The sequence below is a fragment of the Carcharhinus amblyrhynchos genome, chromosome 23 (genome assembly GCF_965287045.1).
Source record: "Carcharhinus amblyrhynchos chromosome 23, sCarAmb.v2.hapA, whole genome shotgun sequence".
NCBI lineage: Eukaryota > Metazoa > Chordata > Chondrichthyes > Carcharhiniformes > Carcharhinidae > Carcharhinus > Carcharhinus amblyrhynchos.
This window is the reverse complement of record NC_137346.1, coordinates 31,263,778-31,281,487: the sequence shown is the minus strand read 5'-3', so window position 1 is coordinate 31,281,487 and position 17,710 is coordinate 31,263,778. Positions and strand designations below refer to the sequence as shown.

Sequence of the window (17,710 nt, the reverse complement as noted above, 5' to 3'; positions counted from 1 at the left end):
CAAGAGAGGGTTATCCCATGACAGTGGACAATAGAGAGATCTTAGGGCTGTTGTGATGGGCAGGATGGATAACAGCTGGTCACATGGGCTTTCCTGGTAACATGTGGAGCAGACAGTGAGCTTCAGTCAGGCAGAAGTGCTTAACTGGTTCATAAACATCAGAGAGAGAATACACCGTGAGTGGTGGGAAAGAAAACACAGGAGTTAAACAGATACTTTGTCAGGACAGGATAACCTTTATTTTCCGAAAAAGGAACAAGTTTGAAGGTTGGGGAATAGAGAATATGTAAAGTTAAGAATGTCAGCTTTTCTGAAGAAAACAGATGGGGATGTCCATTAGTGATTTCAGATGTAAAGGGTTAATGGAACCATACTCTCAATCCATCACTGGCAAATAATCTTGCAATGAAATCGTCACACCGTACTTAATAGTACAAGCAGAATAAATTGTACTAAAATATTAATATGCCACTCACCAGTTATTACCCCATTCAATCATTGTTCCTGGCTGGAAAAATGATACCAATATTAAACAACAATCAAAACAGAGTTTACAAATATTATGCAACAGGATCTCAGTGTTACAGTAATTTTTCAGACAATAAATGTATCATAATTTATTTTGCTCATTTACTTACAAAGAATTTTTGTTGCTTTTAAGAATTTTTCCTATCTTTATAATCAGAAGATAAAAATAGCTTATAAAACACAATGTAGCTTTTCCTTCATTTGATTCTTTCCACATTTCCATTTCTTCATCATAATGTTGCTTCAAAGAGTTTGATGTAAAATTCTACAAAGACTTTGTAAAACCCAATATAATTTTCCATTCCTGTTTAAATGTTTAGCCTTGAAACCAGCTACAGAAAATCCCTCCTACCTAAATTCTAATTTTGCATGACTGCATGTCCCAGATGGCAAAACCTGGTGAAGCTGAAGATCATTAGTCAGAGCTTAATTATTCAGAACCCAGAGTAGTATATCTGGCAAGCATAGAAAATACCGTCTCAATTTGCCTAGGCATTTTTTTTACCTGCGGGTAGATGGAATCAGCACTCCAAAGTCTGCTGTATTTTGAAAACATCAAATCTCATTCTCAATTCATAATGTACAAAGATAACTAACTGTATGAATGCAGGATTCACATTAAATTCTTTTGTCTGCTATTTAATCTGAAACATTGAAACTAACTGCAGAATATTGTGGCCAAAGTCAAAACATCTGTAAAAGAATGGAAAGATGCACTTGTTTATGGAGATGATGCTAAAATTGTCAGCGACTTGGCTAAGTGCAAAGTTGCCATGGAGAAGAACGAACAGACAAGAAGGAAAGGTTTGTCTTTGAAATGGAATATGGGAAGTTATAGGAGTTGATGTTCAAACTACATCTGGGCACAAGCTTGGCAATCAGCCCTTAAAGTCAAGTAATTCAGTTTTATCTCCAGGTTCCCCCTTTGCAGTTCATGGAACTAGAGGTTTAGAAAGAAGTTCATTTTGAACTGTTGCCTCTAATAATGATAAATACTATCAGAACACTAGTAATTCAAGTTGAGATGTATTCAATTAACAGGGCCACTGGACTTAAACTTTGTGTGACTCCAAGTTTCCATGGTGTGCACCTATGTTTCCCATGAAATAAAAGTATGGGCAGCCCAGATTAGAAACAAAATATTACTGCACAGGACCCTCATGTTTTTATCCACATCCACCACCTAACTGAATTGCACACTGCTGCTTGCAGCCCACACCCTTTTAATATTACCATTTTTTAAGCAGTTGTCCAATTCTATTTTAGAAAAATGTAGGAACTTTGCTTCAACAATGGTCTGCAACAAAGAATTCCACATTTTCAAATCTTCCATCAAAAGAAACTTTCTCTCATCTTCCTTTTAATTCTTCCTGCCTCATCATCCATTATTTACCTCGTCATAATCATGCAAGGCTCCAACAGATCTCACTTACTAGGTTAATGCCATTGTTTCTGGTGAGAATTTTCTTTCGTCTTTCAGTTACATGGGTAAGAAAGTTAGAGTTCAAAAGGAAATTTCAACAGCCTTTCATCTTTTGTGGTACACTGCAGGTCCTCTCTGCTTTCACTATTGATTTCATTTCTTTTTACTTTAATTCTTTTTTAATTGGTGTTTCGGTGAAGGGGACATTTAAACTACCATTGTGTCCAACTGTTTAAATTATATTTATAATTCTGAAAAAATATACGATGATCATTCTTCGTTCTTTCCTTATAGCCCTTAAAATTTCTCCTTTTATAGTTAGAAAAAAAGCATACACCAATAACCAGTTTCAGGAAGCATAGAGGCAAATGGTCAAGCATGAGAAAGGAGACAATTTAAATTCTAGCCTGGGAAAAAAAGTGGAGGATCAACCAGGGAGCAGAGCACGTGACACTAATAAGTCCACTTAACTTACCATAAGTTGTAGGTTTTGCTTTGTTAACCATTTTATGTTGCAATTGAGAAATTATTATTGCATTCTTAAATCACAAGCCCAAAATATTGATGTATTTAGTTGAGTTTACCCACAAATTGATTTGAAACGTGGTGGTGGGTAAATTCGGACAAAACTATGATCAGAATACATACAAAAAAAAATACAAGAAGAACATGTTTCTTACCCTGAGCTGGTAGGATCGGAGTTCATAAATATTAGGTCCTGACCTAGGTACCGGCTCATTCCAGAAACTGAATTCCAAAAGCAATTGGTTTTTTCGAGACAGCAGCATTTGACCCCTCTCCTTTCTGAACTCCATGAACTCCTGAAAAATAAAAATGTATTTATCTCACTAACAGGAAAGTTAAGTTTTTGTACCAGTCTAGTAATAAGAAAAGTTTCTGCTATTAATATGATACTAAATACAGGAGAATCACACTGCACCAGGCCTATTTTTCTACAGTAATAACCTGCTGCTCCAATGTACACAAAGAAAATATACTATTCACAAGTAGCCTTAGAAAAAGTCAGTTCTCATACCTAAAAATTTTCATTCATTAATCAGTCACTGTCAAATCTGACATCTTACAATAGCAAAGGAATTTATTGTAAACTAATTTAATGGAGATACTGAACTTGGTGCCTTCTACCAAAATGATCATTTAATGTTTCCTTTGATAATGTAGTTTAAAATGTTATTTTCATCCAAATACCAGTTTCTGAAGTTATTGAATACTTCTAAAGTACAGAATAAAATCTAAAAACGCATTAAATCAATCTGCATTCATCCCAGACTACAGTCCAAAAGCAACAAAGGGGATAACCTGCTTCCAGACTATCAGCTGTGCAACAGATACTGTGAACCCAGTCAAGTAGCTGGAGAGAGAATTTAAAAAAAAGAGCCCACATATGAACTTTTAACAACAAATACTGCTACTCCAAAATGGTTAAATGAGCAATCATTACCCTATTTTGGCATAAAGCAATAAGTATCAGGGAAAATTTATCTAAGAAAATGGCAAATTTTTTCAGGTGAAATGTCTTTATTGTGTATAATAAAGTAATAAATCAGTTCACTGGTATTCATACAACCTGCAGATGATCCAAACCAAACTATGCTCATACTCCTTTTCAAGATCACTTCACTCTTCCAACTCCAGCCTTTTGCATACCCATAATTTTAACTGCTTCATCACTGGTGGACAAGCCCTCAGTTGCCTAAGCCCCAAGCTCTGCACTTCCTTCAAAACTATTCTGCCTTTCTATTTCTCTTTTCTCCTTTAAGATATAATTAAAATTGACTTTTTTGACCATCCTTTTGGGAGCCTGGTGTTAAATTACGTTTGGAGCATACTGATGATGCACCAAGGGATGTTTGACTACGTTAAAGGCACTATCTAAACGAAAGTAGCTTTTGTTGTTCACTACAACTAAACAAATTTACACAGTCTCACCAGAGAATCACATGTAGCAAAGGCTGTTCTTTTCACCCACACACCATCACTCTGGAGTACTCCAACGATCTGTTTATAACACCCTCTTATTTCTCATTTATGTCTTGCCCCATCAGTGACATGAACTAAAATACAACTTTAAGTTTTATAAGTACATTGATGGCACCAAGCTCTACCTCACCATCAACTCTCTTGACCTGCCCAACATCTCTAATTTGTCACACTGCTTGCATCACATCCTTTACTGGATGATCAGAAATTTCCTCCACGCCTTTGGTCCTTCCATTCCCTAACCCAACTCCATCAATCTCCTTGGCAACTGTCATAGGCTGAACCAGATTGTTTTCTACAATAGTGTTGCATTTAATCCCAAGGTAAGCACATATTCACTCCACCATCAAGACCATCTATTTCCAGCTCCATAACACCACACAGCCTGGTCTCACCTCATGCCTTTGTTACCTCTATACATTCCAATCTCAAAGCTCTCAGGATCAGACTCCCACCTTCCAGCTGGAGCTCATTTAAAACTCTGCTGCTCAAGTGCTATAATTGCACCAACTCTTGTTCACCCATCACTCCTATGCATGCTCAGCCACAATGCCTCCTGGCCTAACAGTTCAATTGTAAAATTCTTACTCTTGTTTTCAAATACTTCCAAGGTTTTGCCCTTCGTACTTCTGCAAATCCATCTGAGATATCTGTTCCTCCAAGTCGCATACATTAGTGGACTCGCAAATTGTATGGTAATGGTTTATGAGAAGTCAATAAATTGAAATAATGCCTGTCAAACGTACAGTATCACTGAAATAATTTACTAATTACATCTGGCCATAGCGGTTGATGCACATCCATCTCCTTGAAATTGAAAAATAAGATGCCTATAACCCTCACGTTAGCACACACATTGAAATACCGGGAATCCTTTTAGAATCTAGAAATATTCACATAATAAAGACAAATCACCTACATTCATGTTGGATGCAGTGCATCACAATTTTATTCTTTTTTACAATGTTTCCTTCTTCCGTTTATTTAAAGAACTTATGCTATCAATGTTGCGTCATTTCAAAGCAGACATTGATCAAATTAGTAGAGATGTCAAATGGAGGAGCAACAATGAATCAGCAATTAAATAGATAATCAAAAGAGCACCCTAAACTTGATAATCAAGTTGTTAAAAAAAAATTATCAAATGTCTCTGAAAAGAAATGAATCTGGTGTAATAGTGAGCTCATAGCTGGCCATGATTACCATATGCCTTTAGAAGCATATTATGAAAACTATTGTCTGTTTGCTACATCCATCTACAAAATAGTCAGTCTTCCAGATACTGCTTGAAAATTTTCTAACCTCCAACAGCAATTGAATTAACATTACTCCGATGCATGTCGAAATATTACAACTTTAAAATCTTTGTTCTGGAAAAAAAAATTGCTTCTTGGAAAGGCCAATTCTTACTGCAAGGACATAATGTATTTATAACAGATGCTGCAGCCTCCGATGAAGGTTTCTTTTAAATGCTTCTCAGAAACAAAAGCTTAATTTTTTAGAAAGTATGTAGTTTGAAATTTCGCTCCATTCTGCACAATGTTGCCTAATTTGACTTCCAAACTCTGCAGTATCAAGTAATTTTGCTATATCCTTATCCTGCCAAACATCTGTTGCCATGCTAAAACTATATCATTTCAGAAAAATGTTCTCCTAACATTTTACAATTGAATTTTCAAATCCCTTTAAAACAGAGGAAATATAAATATGAAGCCAAAACTAAACTCTGATTCTCACTTTCATCTGCCTGCCCACCTAAATATATAGGCAACAATACATATTATGGAAGTATTTCTCAAAATAGAAGACTATAAAAACAAGATCTTCCATCATTTTGTTAGAACTAAAATACACCCTTTTAACGGTGTTACCTTATTTTGTCTGAGCTTACTCATCACCTCGGTAAGCGTGGGGTAACCTCCACTATACTTCCAGAGGTGGACTGAAAAAGACAGAAATAGGATAACAGAATAGCAAGTCTTCTCTATTTCATGTTGAGAGTCACTGTGCACTATCTCTTGTGTTCTGGTTTTGAGCTAATGAAAATACTAGGTGGACAATGAATATGCTTTTTAAAAAATTTTTAGATACAACACACAAAGTGAAATTATAATTCTTAGCTAATAGAACAACTAATTATCTCCTGGACCAGCACCATGCTCAAGAATCAAGAGATGAAGTCACTCATTACCTTTGTATGTATACTACTTACAGATATATGATCAGGTACAAAGCCGATTCTGAGCACAATTGATTTTCAAAGAAAGCCAGAAGGAGATTTGCTGAATGTCACATAATGGAAGTTAGCATAAAGATTTAAAGGTTGACTTTAACATCCCGTGACAAGCAGCAGATAAGTTCAGAGTTATTACATATTAACATGTAAACAAAATAAAGGTCGAAATCCAAAATTACAGAATAGTTTACGTATCTAAAACAAAATACCACTCATATTCAAGGTATAAATTTCAACTGGCAACGAGGAAATAAAAGAATCTAATACAGAAAATGTAATTTGAGCACTATACAACTATAATAAATTCCTATTTCTAACAGTGACTAATGAACAATGCCTTGTTATTCTGCAATATTAATATTCATACCAGCTTGATCCTGCTCTCCATACCACGTGTTCCATGTCCCCACAAGTTCACATGGGTAGTTTTCATCTTTATGAACTTTTGGTAGTACCTCTATGCTGTAAAGAAGAAACAGGTGTTTATTTCAGGTATTTTACCACTTGAGGCTGGGCAGCGCACCCTTGATTTCCTGGTTCCCAGATCTAAGAATCCCTGTCTCTCCAGGCTGACAGCGCAAACCGCACTCACTTTTTTTGCTAATAGCGCCAGATCCAGAGAGAAAACTGGCTGGTGGAGCTGCAGTGTTCCACACCAGTTTTCTCACCCAAACTGACACTCTGCCAAATTCCTGTGAGATTCCATCATAAAATTAATTTTCAAAATAGACGCAGAAGTTTCAATTGATTTGATAATGTATAATTGCTTAATTTCTAATATAGCATGAGAGAGATTAGTTCAGCTTTCTTACATAATCAAAGAACAAATTTATAGTAATAATGCGAGTCTCTTGTCTACTTAATGCATCTATTATTATGCTTTGATCCACAGACCGACATCCAATAAAACTGCTCCATTGACCTCAACAAATGCTGGGAGAAAATGGGTTGGTTGTCTCAAAGTCACTTAGCCCTTCCATGGTGTCACATTTCAGGATTCTTACCTACTCGACACAAGGATTTCTAGTGCAGACCGAAAATTAGCAACAAAATAAACTTAAGCTCTTCATTCTGCTCAATAACTTATACACCACGTTTTGAGTGCAGCATTGCTATTTGCTATTAGAAATATTTTTTGGATTTGTTCTTATTTACTTAACAGAATGTTGATTAAGCAACTCAATGTGTTGTATTTGATGTGATTTGGAAATACAAATTTCTCAGAACATTTCCTGAAATTGGTCCAGGCCTTTTGTTCTTACATTCCAAGTGGTGGAATAGGGGGTTACGTTACCAAATGAACACAGGTAGGCACAAATGTATCTAGTAACTGTTTTCATCTTTTTTTTCATCTGTGTGTATAAATGTGGAGTGCTAGTTTTATTTCTGAGACCCATAATTCAGTTAGTCCCTTTAACATAGAAAATAGGTGTAGTAGTAGGCCATTCAGTATGATCATGGCTTTCAGTATCCCACTCCCAGTTTCTCTCCATACCCACTGATCCCTTTAGCCACAAGAGCCACGTCCAGCTCCCTGACTACCAGCAATTCAGAGAATGGGCAAAAACTTAAAATGAAATCAAACTTTAAAGGAAGAATGTAAAATAAAAAAAATCAATTGTATTAAATGAAATTAAAAACAAAAGCTACTTATAAACAAAATTAACAGTTCCACCCAAGCTTCCATCTATTCAATTGATTCGTTACTAACTTAATGCTGAAATGGTTAAGTCATCATTTGAATGTTAAACTCACTAATATGTATCTTTTGAACATCAAGTAAGCTGTGTTGATTAATGTGTTTGTGATGTATTGGAGAAAGTCCTTTCCAATGACACAAAACTAATCTCAAAACAAAATATACAGAAGTGCCCAAGGATGGATAGAACAAAGATTATAATTATTTTGACTCTAACCAAACAAAGTAAGCATTACAAAGAAACTATCACAGATGCTGAAATCTGAAACTAAAACAGGAAAAGCAGGAGACTCTCAGCAGATCAGGCAACATCTGTCCAGAAAACAGCAGTCAGGTGAAGGGTTCTAAGAAATGTTTATACCTGAAACAGTCTTGTGTTTTCCCAATGGATGTTGCCTGACTTGCTGAGTGCCTTCAATGTTGTTTTTGATACAACCAAACATTCCTGATGCAGATAAAGCTGTTGTTGACAGAAAATAGAATAACACCTTGTATGTTATTATATAGAACCTTTAATGTGATTAAATACCCAAGGTGTTTCACATGAGCATCTCAAACAAAATATGATGTTAATCCACAAAAGGAAATGGTAGTGCAGGCGACCAAACATTTGGTCAAAGATACAGGTTTCAAGAAGCATCTTAAAAAAAAGTCAGGTAGAGAGACAGGTTTAGGGTGAGAATTGCAAAGCTTAGGGCTCAGACGCAAGAAAGCAAGGGCACCAACAGTGGGGCAATTAAAATTGGAGGTTTGCCAGAGGCCAAAATTACAGGAGCCCAGATACCTAAGGACGGTTGTAAGACAGGAGATTACAGTGGGCTGAGTCTCATCAGCATATATGTGAAGAGTGACTTGATATTTTGGGTGATATTCTTGGGAGGAGAGAGGAGAGGAGGAGAGAGAGGAAATCCTTGAACAACACCAATAATAATGGTGCTTAAGCTGTAAGAGACACCAATGGCATGATTTCCTGGCTATGGTTAGAAAATAAAAATGAATCAAAAAGCACACTCTCACCTAGCTGGATGGCAGTAAAAACGTTGGGAGGATGCAGTGGTCAACAGTTTTGAAGACTGCACACACGTTGAGAAGGATGGGGGGAAATAATTTACCTTGGTAGTAGACAAGGCCCTTCATTTTCAGTTTATAGTATTATAAAAGGTTATAATGATATCTTTATAAAGTTCCCATGATTTTTACTAACATACTTTAGGTTAGTACATGCTGATCGCATTACTTTTGCCAAAATAAAATGTTATGTTTATCTAATTCTAGATATTAAAACTTAAACTGGGTAAACTAAAGGTCAAGTTTTTCACATCCATTCATGGAATAAGTTTACTAAAGCATTTTCTGAAAGAGATCTTACTTCATAAATATTTCTCATCTTCACAGCTAAAATAATTATAAAACAATTTCAAGGTTACTATTGTAGAGTTAAAAGAAATGCGACTGGTGTCAGTCACAAGGATTTTTAAAAAATATTGTGTTATGGCATTGCATTATGAAATTCATTGTACAGGTTAATATGGTATAGTGTGAGACTTTTTTTTTAAATAAGCAGGAGAAACCAAAATGAATAATAAGTGTATTCCAGATAAATCAAAGCTTATCCTTCTTTTGGCAAAAGAGCTGAAAAGACATCAGATTTTTTAAAGTCTTACCAAAGTTTGTTGTAAGCCTCCAGGCATTCTGGCTTTACGTTGTGAACTGGAAAGAAATTTTTAAAATTATACATGGAAACAATGTGTAAATAATGCACATTCCTTAAGACATTAAAAATATTGTAAATACTTACACTGAATTTTGTACAGGCTGCTGGTTTCCTTTTTAGATAGCAAGTTTGAATGAGCATCTTTACGTGGATCCACCTTTCTAACAAATAGCGATTTAAACCAGCTATCCTCCCTGCTGTTATAAGAAGTTGCAGATAATGCTCTGTATAGAAACATAATTACAATAGTACAGCCAGTCAACATTACAGTAAGTGACTCAACCCTGGTACTCCTAAAGTAAGGCACATGATGGAAAAGAAAACGAAGGCAAACATTCAACTTTAGCAAGACATTCTCGTTGGGGATCAGATGAAGACATTGGGCTGGATAATGCTGTTATAAGAAAGTACATGGAAGATGAGGAGGAAGTAACAAAAAGTGTAGGAAACACTCAGGAGGTCTGGTTGCCTGCTGTGTAATTCCAGTATTTTTGGTTTTTATTTCAGATTTCCAACATGCACTGGATTTTATATGGAGGTATTTGAAAATTATATAAAAATCTTAAACTTGAGGCATTATTTAACTGGGAGCCAGTCAGCTTCAGGGATGATGGGTGACTGTGCTTGACGCAATTCAGGACATGGGTAGCAAGAATTTTGGATGAGCTAAGGTTTAATGAGTAGAGTATGGGAGACCAGCCAGTAGAGTGTCACAATAATCAAGAGGTAGTAAAGGCAAGGAGGAGGGTTTCAGTAAATGAGTTAGGCAGTATTACAGAGGTGAAGATAAGGCAGTCTTGGTGATGGCATGGATATTTGGTTGAAAGCACATCTCAGAATAAAATGTGATATTGAGGCTGTGAATGGTTAATTGGGGGGTCATAGTTACTGAGCAGAATAATTGTTGAGGTTACAGAAAACTGGAAGCATGCAAATGCAAGGATTAAGATTTTAAAATGTTTGCTGGGACACCCGAGGAGGTTCATAAAAACATAAGAACTGGGAGCAGAAGACGGCCATTTGGCCCTTCGAGCATGTTCTGCCATTCAATAAGATCATGGCTGATCTTTTCATGGACTCAACTCTACTCATCTGCTCACTCATTCTACCCTTAATTCTTTATTGTTCAAAAATCTATCTTTGCCTTAAAAACATTCAATGAGGTAGCCTCAACTGTGTCACTGGGCAAGGAATTCACAACCCTTTGGATGAAGAAGTGCCTCCTCAACTCAGTCCTAAATCTGCTCCCCCTTATTTTGAGGCTACGCCCCCTAGTTTCACCCACCAGTGGAAACAACCTCCCTGCTTCTATCTTATCTATTCCCTTCATAATGTGTTTCCACAAGATCTCCTCTCGTTCTTCTAAATTCCAATGAGTATAATATTCAGTCCCTCCTCAGAAGCCAACCCTCTCAACTTTGGAATCAACCTAGTAAATCTCCTCTGCACTCCCTTCAGTGTCAGTGTATCCTTTCTCAAGTAAGAAGACCAAACTGTACAGAGTACTCCAGGTGTGGCCTCACCAGCATCTTATATAGTTGCAATATATCCTCCCTCAACATAACCTTCAGTCCAACTCCAGGTGTCCTGGCTAACATTCAACCCTTGAATCGCAAACAGATTATCTCATTATTGATGTCTGCTGTTTCTAGGACCTTGTGTGAAAATTGACAAATGTTTTTTTCATGACAACAGTGGTTACATTTTAAGAGTACATCATAGCTGTGGTGTGTTTTCGGACATTCATGAAAGGTATTGAATAAATGCAAATTTGTTCCAAATGTGGAAGAAAAATTGGAAGGATTCAGAGACACAGAATAGGCAATTTGTGCCCTTTTGCTTATTCATTCATGAGATGTGGGAATCTCCAGCAAGGCCAGTTTTATTGCCCATACCCAATTGTCCTGAGAAGGATGTTCTGAGCTACTTTCTTAAATCACTGCAATCCATGTTGTAAAAGTACTTTGATGGTATTGTTAGATCCAGATTTTTGACTGAGCAATAATAAAGGAACTGCAATATGTTACCAAGTCAGGATAATGTGCGATTTGGAAGGGAACTTTGCAGGTGATGCTGCTTCCGTGTGCTTTCCGTCCTTGAGTTTGAGGAGAAAGAGGTTGGAGGCTTGGAGTGTGCTGCTGATCATTGCCTGGCATGAATTTTACTTACCACTTATCAGGTGTATGAACCTCAGGTTAAATCACCATCAGTCAGCTCTCCCTCTCAAAGGGGAGAGCAGCCTATGATTATCTGGGAATATGGTGACTTTAGCTTTTACCTCTGGTGTGATTGTCCTATCAGTGGCACTGGAAATGACCAGGATTGGAAATGGAGGAGTCTGGGACATGGGATAAAGAAAAAGGGTAGATGTGTGCATGAGAATGCCAGGCTGATTAGTCAGGTTGCGCTCTCCCAATTTTGGGACAACACCCCAGATGTTAGTGAGGAAGGCTTTGAAGGGTTGATTGGATTGGGTCTGTCATTTGATTTTGTTCTCTTTTAGTAGTTTGATATAACTGAATGGCTTGCTAGGCTATTTCGGAGGAAAGTTAAGAGTCAATTGGAGCGTGGTAGGTCTAGAGTCACTGTTGACTAGATTGGATATGACATCTGATTTACTTCCCTGAAGGACATTAAGTAAATCAGATAGAGCAATCTGGTAGTTTCATGGTTTCCATTACTGGCATTAGTTTTTCATTTTAATAACTGATTTCGAATTGCCCAGCTAATGTGGATGGATATAGTATCTTGAGATCATTATTCCAGTGCTTCCGGATTGCCAGTCTAGTAACATAATCACTATACTACTGTGCCTGTACATATATATTAAACACACAAACATGCATGCTTGTATTTTAGTCACTCAAGGACAAGAAAGAACACTTAGAGATCTAGCGGTAGTTACCAACAGAGTCAAGAATGGGCTTTTTGAAGAGAGGAATAAAGGCAGTTTTGAAAGGGAGCAGGGTGAGAGCGTGTGAAGAGAAAATCATTTACAATATAGAACAATATTGATTGGTCAACACGTTAGGCAGAATAAGGTTCAAGCTGCAGGAGGTAATTTCCATTAATAAAATTATCTTTGTAGGGTGGTGGGCATAAGCAACATGGATGAGCTCAGGGCTAAAACAGGTCACAGAAAATAGACTGGTGCTAATTTTACACCCAAGATGATGTTCTGACAGAGGAATAATTAACATACACATGGTCAAAACAGACACATGTCAATGAATAGCTAATCTGACTGTGCACCAGACAAGTTTATTTTTCAAATTCTGGAATAGTTGGGGAACCACCAGCCACAATTCTGAAAAATTATAGTCAGGTCTCACAATCCTTGTCTAGGTTCCCCAGGTCCTTTGAACACAAACAGCAGGCAGCTTTGGGAGGTACTGTCGAAGGATCTTTGGTGAGTTACTACAGTGTATCTTATAGATGATACAAACTACCACCACTGTGCATCGGAGGTTAGGAAACTGAATGTTGAAGGTGGTGAACAGGGTGCTAATCAAGCAGGTTGCTTTGTCCTGGTTGATATCAAGCTTAAAAGTGTTGCTGGAGATGCTCAAGTCCATGCAAATGGAGAATATTCCATCATGCTCCTGATTTGTGCCTTGTACACTGTGGACAGGTACTGGTGAGTCTGGAGGTGAATTACTCATCACAGAATTCCCAGTCTGACCTGCTCTTATAGCCACAGTAATTATATTGTTTAGTTCAGTTTCTGATCAACAATAACCTCCAGGATAGTGGAGGATTCATTGATGGTATGCCACTGAATGTCATGGGGAGATGGTTGGATTCCCTCTTGTTGGAGATGGTCATTGCCTGGCACAAAAATGATAAGTAACGTTTGTTCTACGTTCAGCCCAAGTCTGCAAACTGTTCAAATTTTGCAGGATATGGGCACAAACTACTTCAGTATCAGAGTCATCGCAAATGGTGCTGAACATTATGCAATCAACAGCAAATATCTCACTTCTGACCTTTTAATAGAGGGAAAGTCGTTGATGAAGCACTAGAATATGATTGGGCCTAGGACATTACCCTGAGGAACTCCTACAGATATGTCCTGGGATTGAGGTGATTAACCTTCAACAACCACAATGTAGCCATACCTAGCAAAAAAGATTTGTACAATCAGTGGTGTTTTTCCCTTTTTTTTCCTATTGACTCAAGTTTTGCCAGGGCTCTTTGATGCCATACTCAGTTAAATATTGCCTCGATATCAAGGGCAATCAGCCTCACCTAACCTCTTGAAGTCAGTTCTTCTGTCCATGTTTGGACAAAGGTGGTAATGAGGTCAGGAGCTGAGTTGCCCTTGTGGAACCCAAACTGAGCGTCAATTATCAGGTTATTGCTAAGTGCCACTGTCAAGAACACCTTTGATCACTTTGCTGATGATTGAGAGTAGACTGGTGGGGTAGTATTTGGCTAGGTTAAATTTATCCTGCTTTTTGGTGATAAAACATACCAGGGCAACCTTCCACATTGTTGGGTAGATGCCATTGTTGTAGCTATATTGAAACAGCTTGGTTTGGGGAACGGATATTTTTGAAGCACGTCACCAGTACTATTGCTGGGTCCAAAACATTTGTAGTATCCAGTGCCTTCAGCTGTTTCTTGACATCAAGTGAAGTGAATCAAACTGACAGAAAACTGACATCAGTGATGGCAGAAGTTTCAGAAAGAGCCCAAGAACATCTGGTCAGCACATCTGGCTGAAGAAGGATGCCATGATTGCAGAGTTCACTCCTTTGCTGTCATGGACAGATGCATCTGCTACTGGTAAACTGGTGAGGACAAAGTCAAGTCGGTGTTCTCCTCACCACCTGTCACAGAGAGCTGGTCTAGCAGCAATGTCTTTTAGTCAGCTCAGTTAGAGGTGACACACCTTGCATCACAATTAAGTCCTCATCTAGAGTACATTCTGTGACCTTGCCACCTCAGTACTTCCTCCAAATGGTATTCAATATTTTCATCAGTAATGGCAGGGGTGATGGTAACTAGCAGGAGTTTTCCTTGCCCATGTTTGACCCGATGCCAAGAGCCTTCATGGAATTCCATCTGATATTGAGGGCTCTGAGGGCAATTTCCTTCCAACTGCATATATGTTATGTATTCGGCATTTAACACTTGATAACACTGCTATGAAGTGTCTTGCGATCTTATAACATTAAAGGTACCATTACAAATAAGTTTAAAATCATTTTCTCTTAGTCTTAACTTTTTTGTCACTTTCTTGTATGCTTTTATTTATTCAAACTCTTTGAGTGCTAAATGCTAACTTCTTTAAAGTTACACATTGTCTTTTCTCCTTATTCACCCACAGAACTCTTATCATTGACAATGTACTTCTAGCTCCATTTTCAATATTCCCTCTTTTCATCTTAACATTTTGGACAACTGAATCTATCAGCACAATGTTGGAACAGCAGGGGATAGAGTAAACTGGATACTAAGTGTTTGGTCAGAGAAATAGAGCATACACCTCAATGTGATTCTGTGTTTGTATAGCACTTTGATCTAATACAACAGTAATGTGGAATGTTGTACTTGAGACTATGTGAATACCCAATTTTATGTTCTTATTCTCACATGGAACAAAATTGCATTGTGGTCAGCTTTTTTTTAGGTTGTCCAATTGCTCATTTCATCACAACAAACTAGATAAGGGCATACTCTCTTCCTCTTTGGAACAGCAACATTGGTGAAAAAAAAGTCTGGATAACACTAAAATGAAAATCCAAATTTCTCACAAGTAACATTTTCCTGTCCCATAGTAGAATGTTCAAATGTCAACGCACAAATCCATAATTACTTGCAATAACAATCAACAAATTGGCATATAGACCAGAGTTTTATATTTTTGTTGCGGTCAGAAATTGAACGCGAAACGACAATTTTGTTCTGAAAGCGTACAAAAAAAATTACATTTTTGTGGAAGGTTTTAGTCTTAGGTTTAATGTAACTATCTTGTTTTGCTTTTGCTCTGATACTAACATAACATAATGCTAGCTTGTTCGCCATACATTCCAATGTCTTTTTTTGCTGGAAATGAACAAATACAGGGACGTTTTTAAATAGTTTTCATAAACCAATTGATGTAGTTACCCAACGAAGGGTTGTATTTTGAACAAAATGGATACACGAACACAGCCTTGGCAACACATTAAAACTGCTTAAGATAAAATGACCTTGACAAAAATGCAAACCCTACAAATGCCAGTCTGCACAAAAAAAACTTCCGAGTTAAGCATGGGAAATAGATTTGCAGCTAATTAACTGCCGGCCGTATCATCGGGACACCTGCTAAACACAGCGCTTAAATTAACTATACACTGCTGGTGACTGCGTGGAGGGACAAGTTAAAACAAAAGATGCACAGTGACACCTGACATTATATATAGTCTTTTGGCGGACAGGAAAAGGGAGGCGCCCGCCCGCCAGGCCAGGCCAGTCGGCCGGCCGGGAGTAAACTTTGTCTCAGTTTAACCCGGGGCGGCCTCCAGCAATGTTTTGAAGCCCGAAGCGACGGCAGAGGCCGAAGGCAGCCTCGCGGGGTACACTGACCTGGCTGTGGTTGCGGTGCCAGTCTTGGTGGCCGCCAGGGCCCGGCTTTCGCCCTGTGCCCGGGCCGTGGCCCTCCTCGCAGAGGCCACAATGTTACCCAGAACTCTGGCCGCCATCTTGCTGTGGAGGTGACATTCACCCCGGCGCCCAGGGACACGGCGCATGCGCCACCCGCCCGGCCTCCTTCCCTAGCAACAGCAGCTTCAGGCTATGGCTGCCCAGCTGAAATGGAAAACCCTCCTTCGTTTCCAGGAATGAGCTCCAAGGCTTTCCTCTTCTCGGGGGGAGCCACATTTCAAAGAGTCTCCATCATTAATCTGCACACATTTCAAGCTGCTGATATCCGAGCTTGGTGCACTGGCAGATAGGAAGAGGTGAGGCCATGGAAAAAGAACCATAAACTATTTTTATTTAGCAAGAAGCCTCACAACACCAGGTTAAAGTCCAACAGGTTTATTTGGAATCACAAGCTTTCGGAGCGCTGCTCCTTCATCAGCTGCCCACCTCAGTCCAATACCAGCATCGCCACATCATACCTTTATTCAGGTGCTAATTCAACTTCTGGGTACTGCTATAATGTTCTGGCTTTAAATTTGATTTTGGGAGAACCATGTCTCAAAGAGTCTTACAATTACTTTGTGCACATTTCAAGCTGCTGATATTTGACCTTGGTGCACTAAAAGATAGGAAGAGGTGAGGCCATGGAAAAAGAACCATGACCTATTTTTAGTTAGCAAGAAGCCTCACAACACCAGGTTAAAGTCCAACAGGTTTATTTGGAATCTCAAGCTTTGGAGTGCTGCTCTTTCATCAGGTACCCACTTCAGTCCAATGCTGGCATCGCCACATCATATCTTTAGGTGCTAACTTGTCTTCTGGGTACTGCTATAACATTCTGACTTTAAATTTGACTTTGGGAGAACCACGTTTCAAAGAGTCTTACAATTATTTTGCACACATTTCAAGCTGCTGACATTTGACCTTGTGCACTGAGAGAAAGGCGAGGTGAGGCCTTTGAAAAAGAACCATAATTTATCTTTATTTAGGTACTAACTAGACTGATTTGATTTATTATTGTAACATGTATTAACATACAGTGAAAAGTATTGTTTCTTGCGTACTATACAGACAAAGCATATCATTCATAGAGAAGGAAACGAGAGAGTGCAGAGTGTCATAGTTAGGGTGTAGAGAAAGATCAACTTAATGCAAGGTAAGTCCATTTAAATGTCTGACAGTAGCAGGAACAAAGCTGTTCTTGAATCAGATGGTACGTGACCGCAGACTTTTGTATCTTTTCCTGAAGGAAGAAGGTGGAAGAGAGAATGTCCAGGGTGTGTGGGTTTCTTAATTATGCTGGCTGTTTTGCTGAGGCGGCGGGAAGTGTAAACGGAGTCAATGGAAGGGAGGCTGGTTTGCATGATGGATTGGTCTACATTCACGACCTTTTGTAGTTCCTTGCAGTCTTGGGCAGAGCAGGAGCCATACCAAGCTGTGATACAGCCAGAAAGAATGCCTTCAGTGGTGCATCTGTCA

At 38.3% G+C, this 17,710-nt stretch overlaps 1 protein-coding gene across 2 annotated transcripts in view; it reads right to left on the bottom strand.

Moving 5' to 3' along the window:
• The window catches only part of nipsnap2 (nipsnap homolog 2), a 28,196-nt gene extending 11,875 nt beyond the window's left edge, over positions 1-16,321 (bottom strand). Inside the window, exons 1-7 of one of the 2 annotated variants that reach the window (XM_080210906.1) lie at positions 16,175-16,321; positions 9,686-9,825; positions 9,552-9,597; positions 6,556-6,650; positions 5,824-5,894; positions 2,632-2,772; positions 477-508 (exon numbers count right to left, since the gene is read on the bottom strand). In XM_080210906.1, the coding sequence (XP_080067032.1) occupies positions 477-508; positions 2,632-2,772; positions 5,824-5,894; positions 6,556-6,650; positions 9,552-9,597; positions 9,686-9,825; positions 16,175-16,290 (641 nt within the window). In that variant the 5' untranslated portion in view covers positions 16,291-16,321. Of the gene's footprint in view, positions 1-476; positions 509-2,631; positions 2,773-5,823; positions 5,895-6,555; positions 6,651-9,551; positions 9,598-9,685; positions 9,829-16,174 lie in introns of both variants that reach the window. The other variant, XM_080210907.1, reaches the window with a different exon arrangement.
• Positions 16,322-17,710: the final 1,389 nt, after the last annotated feature.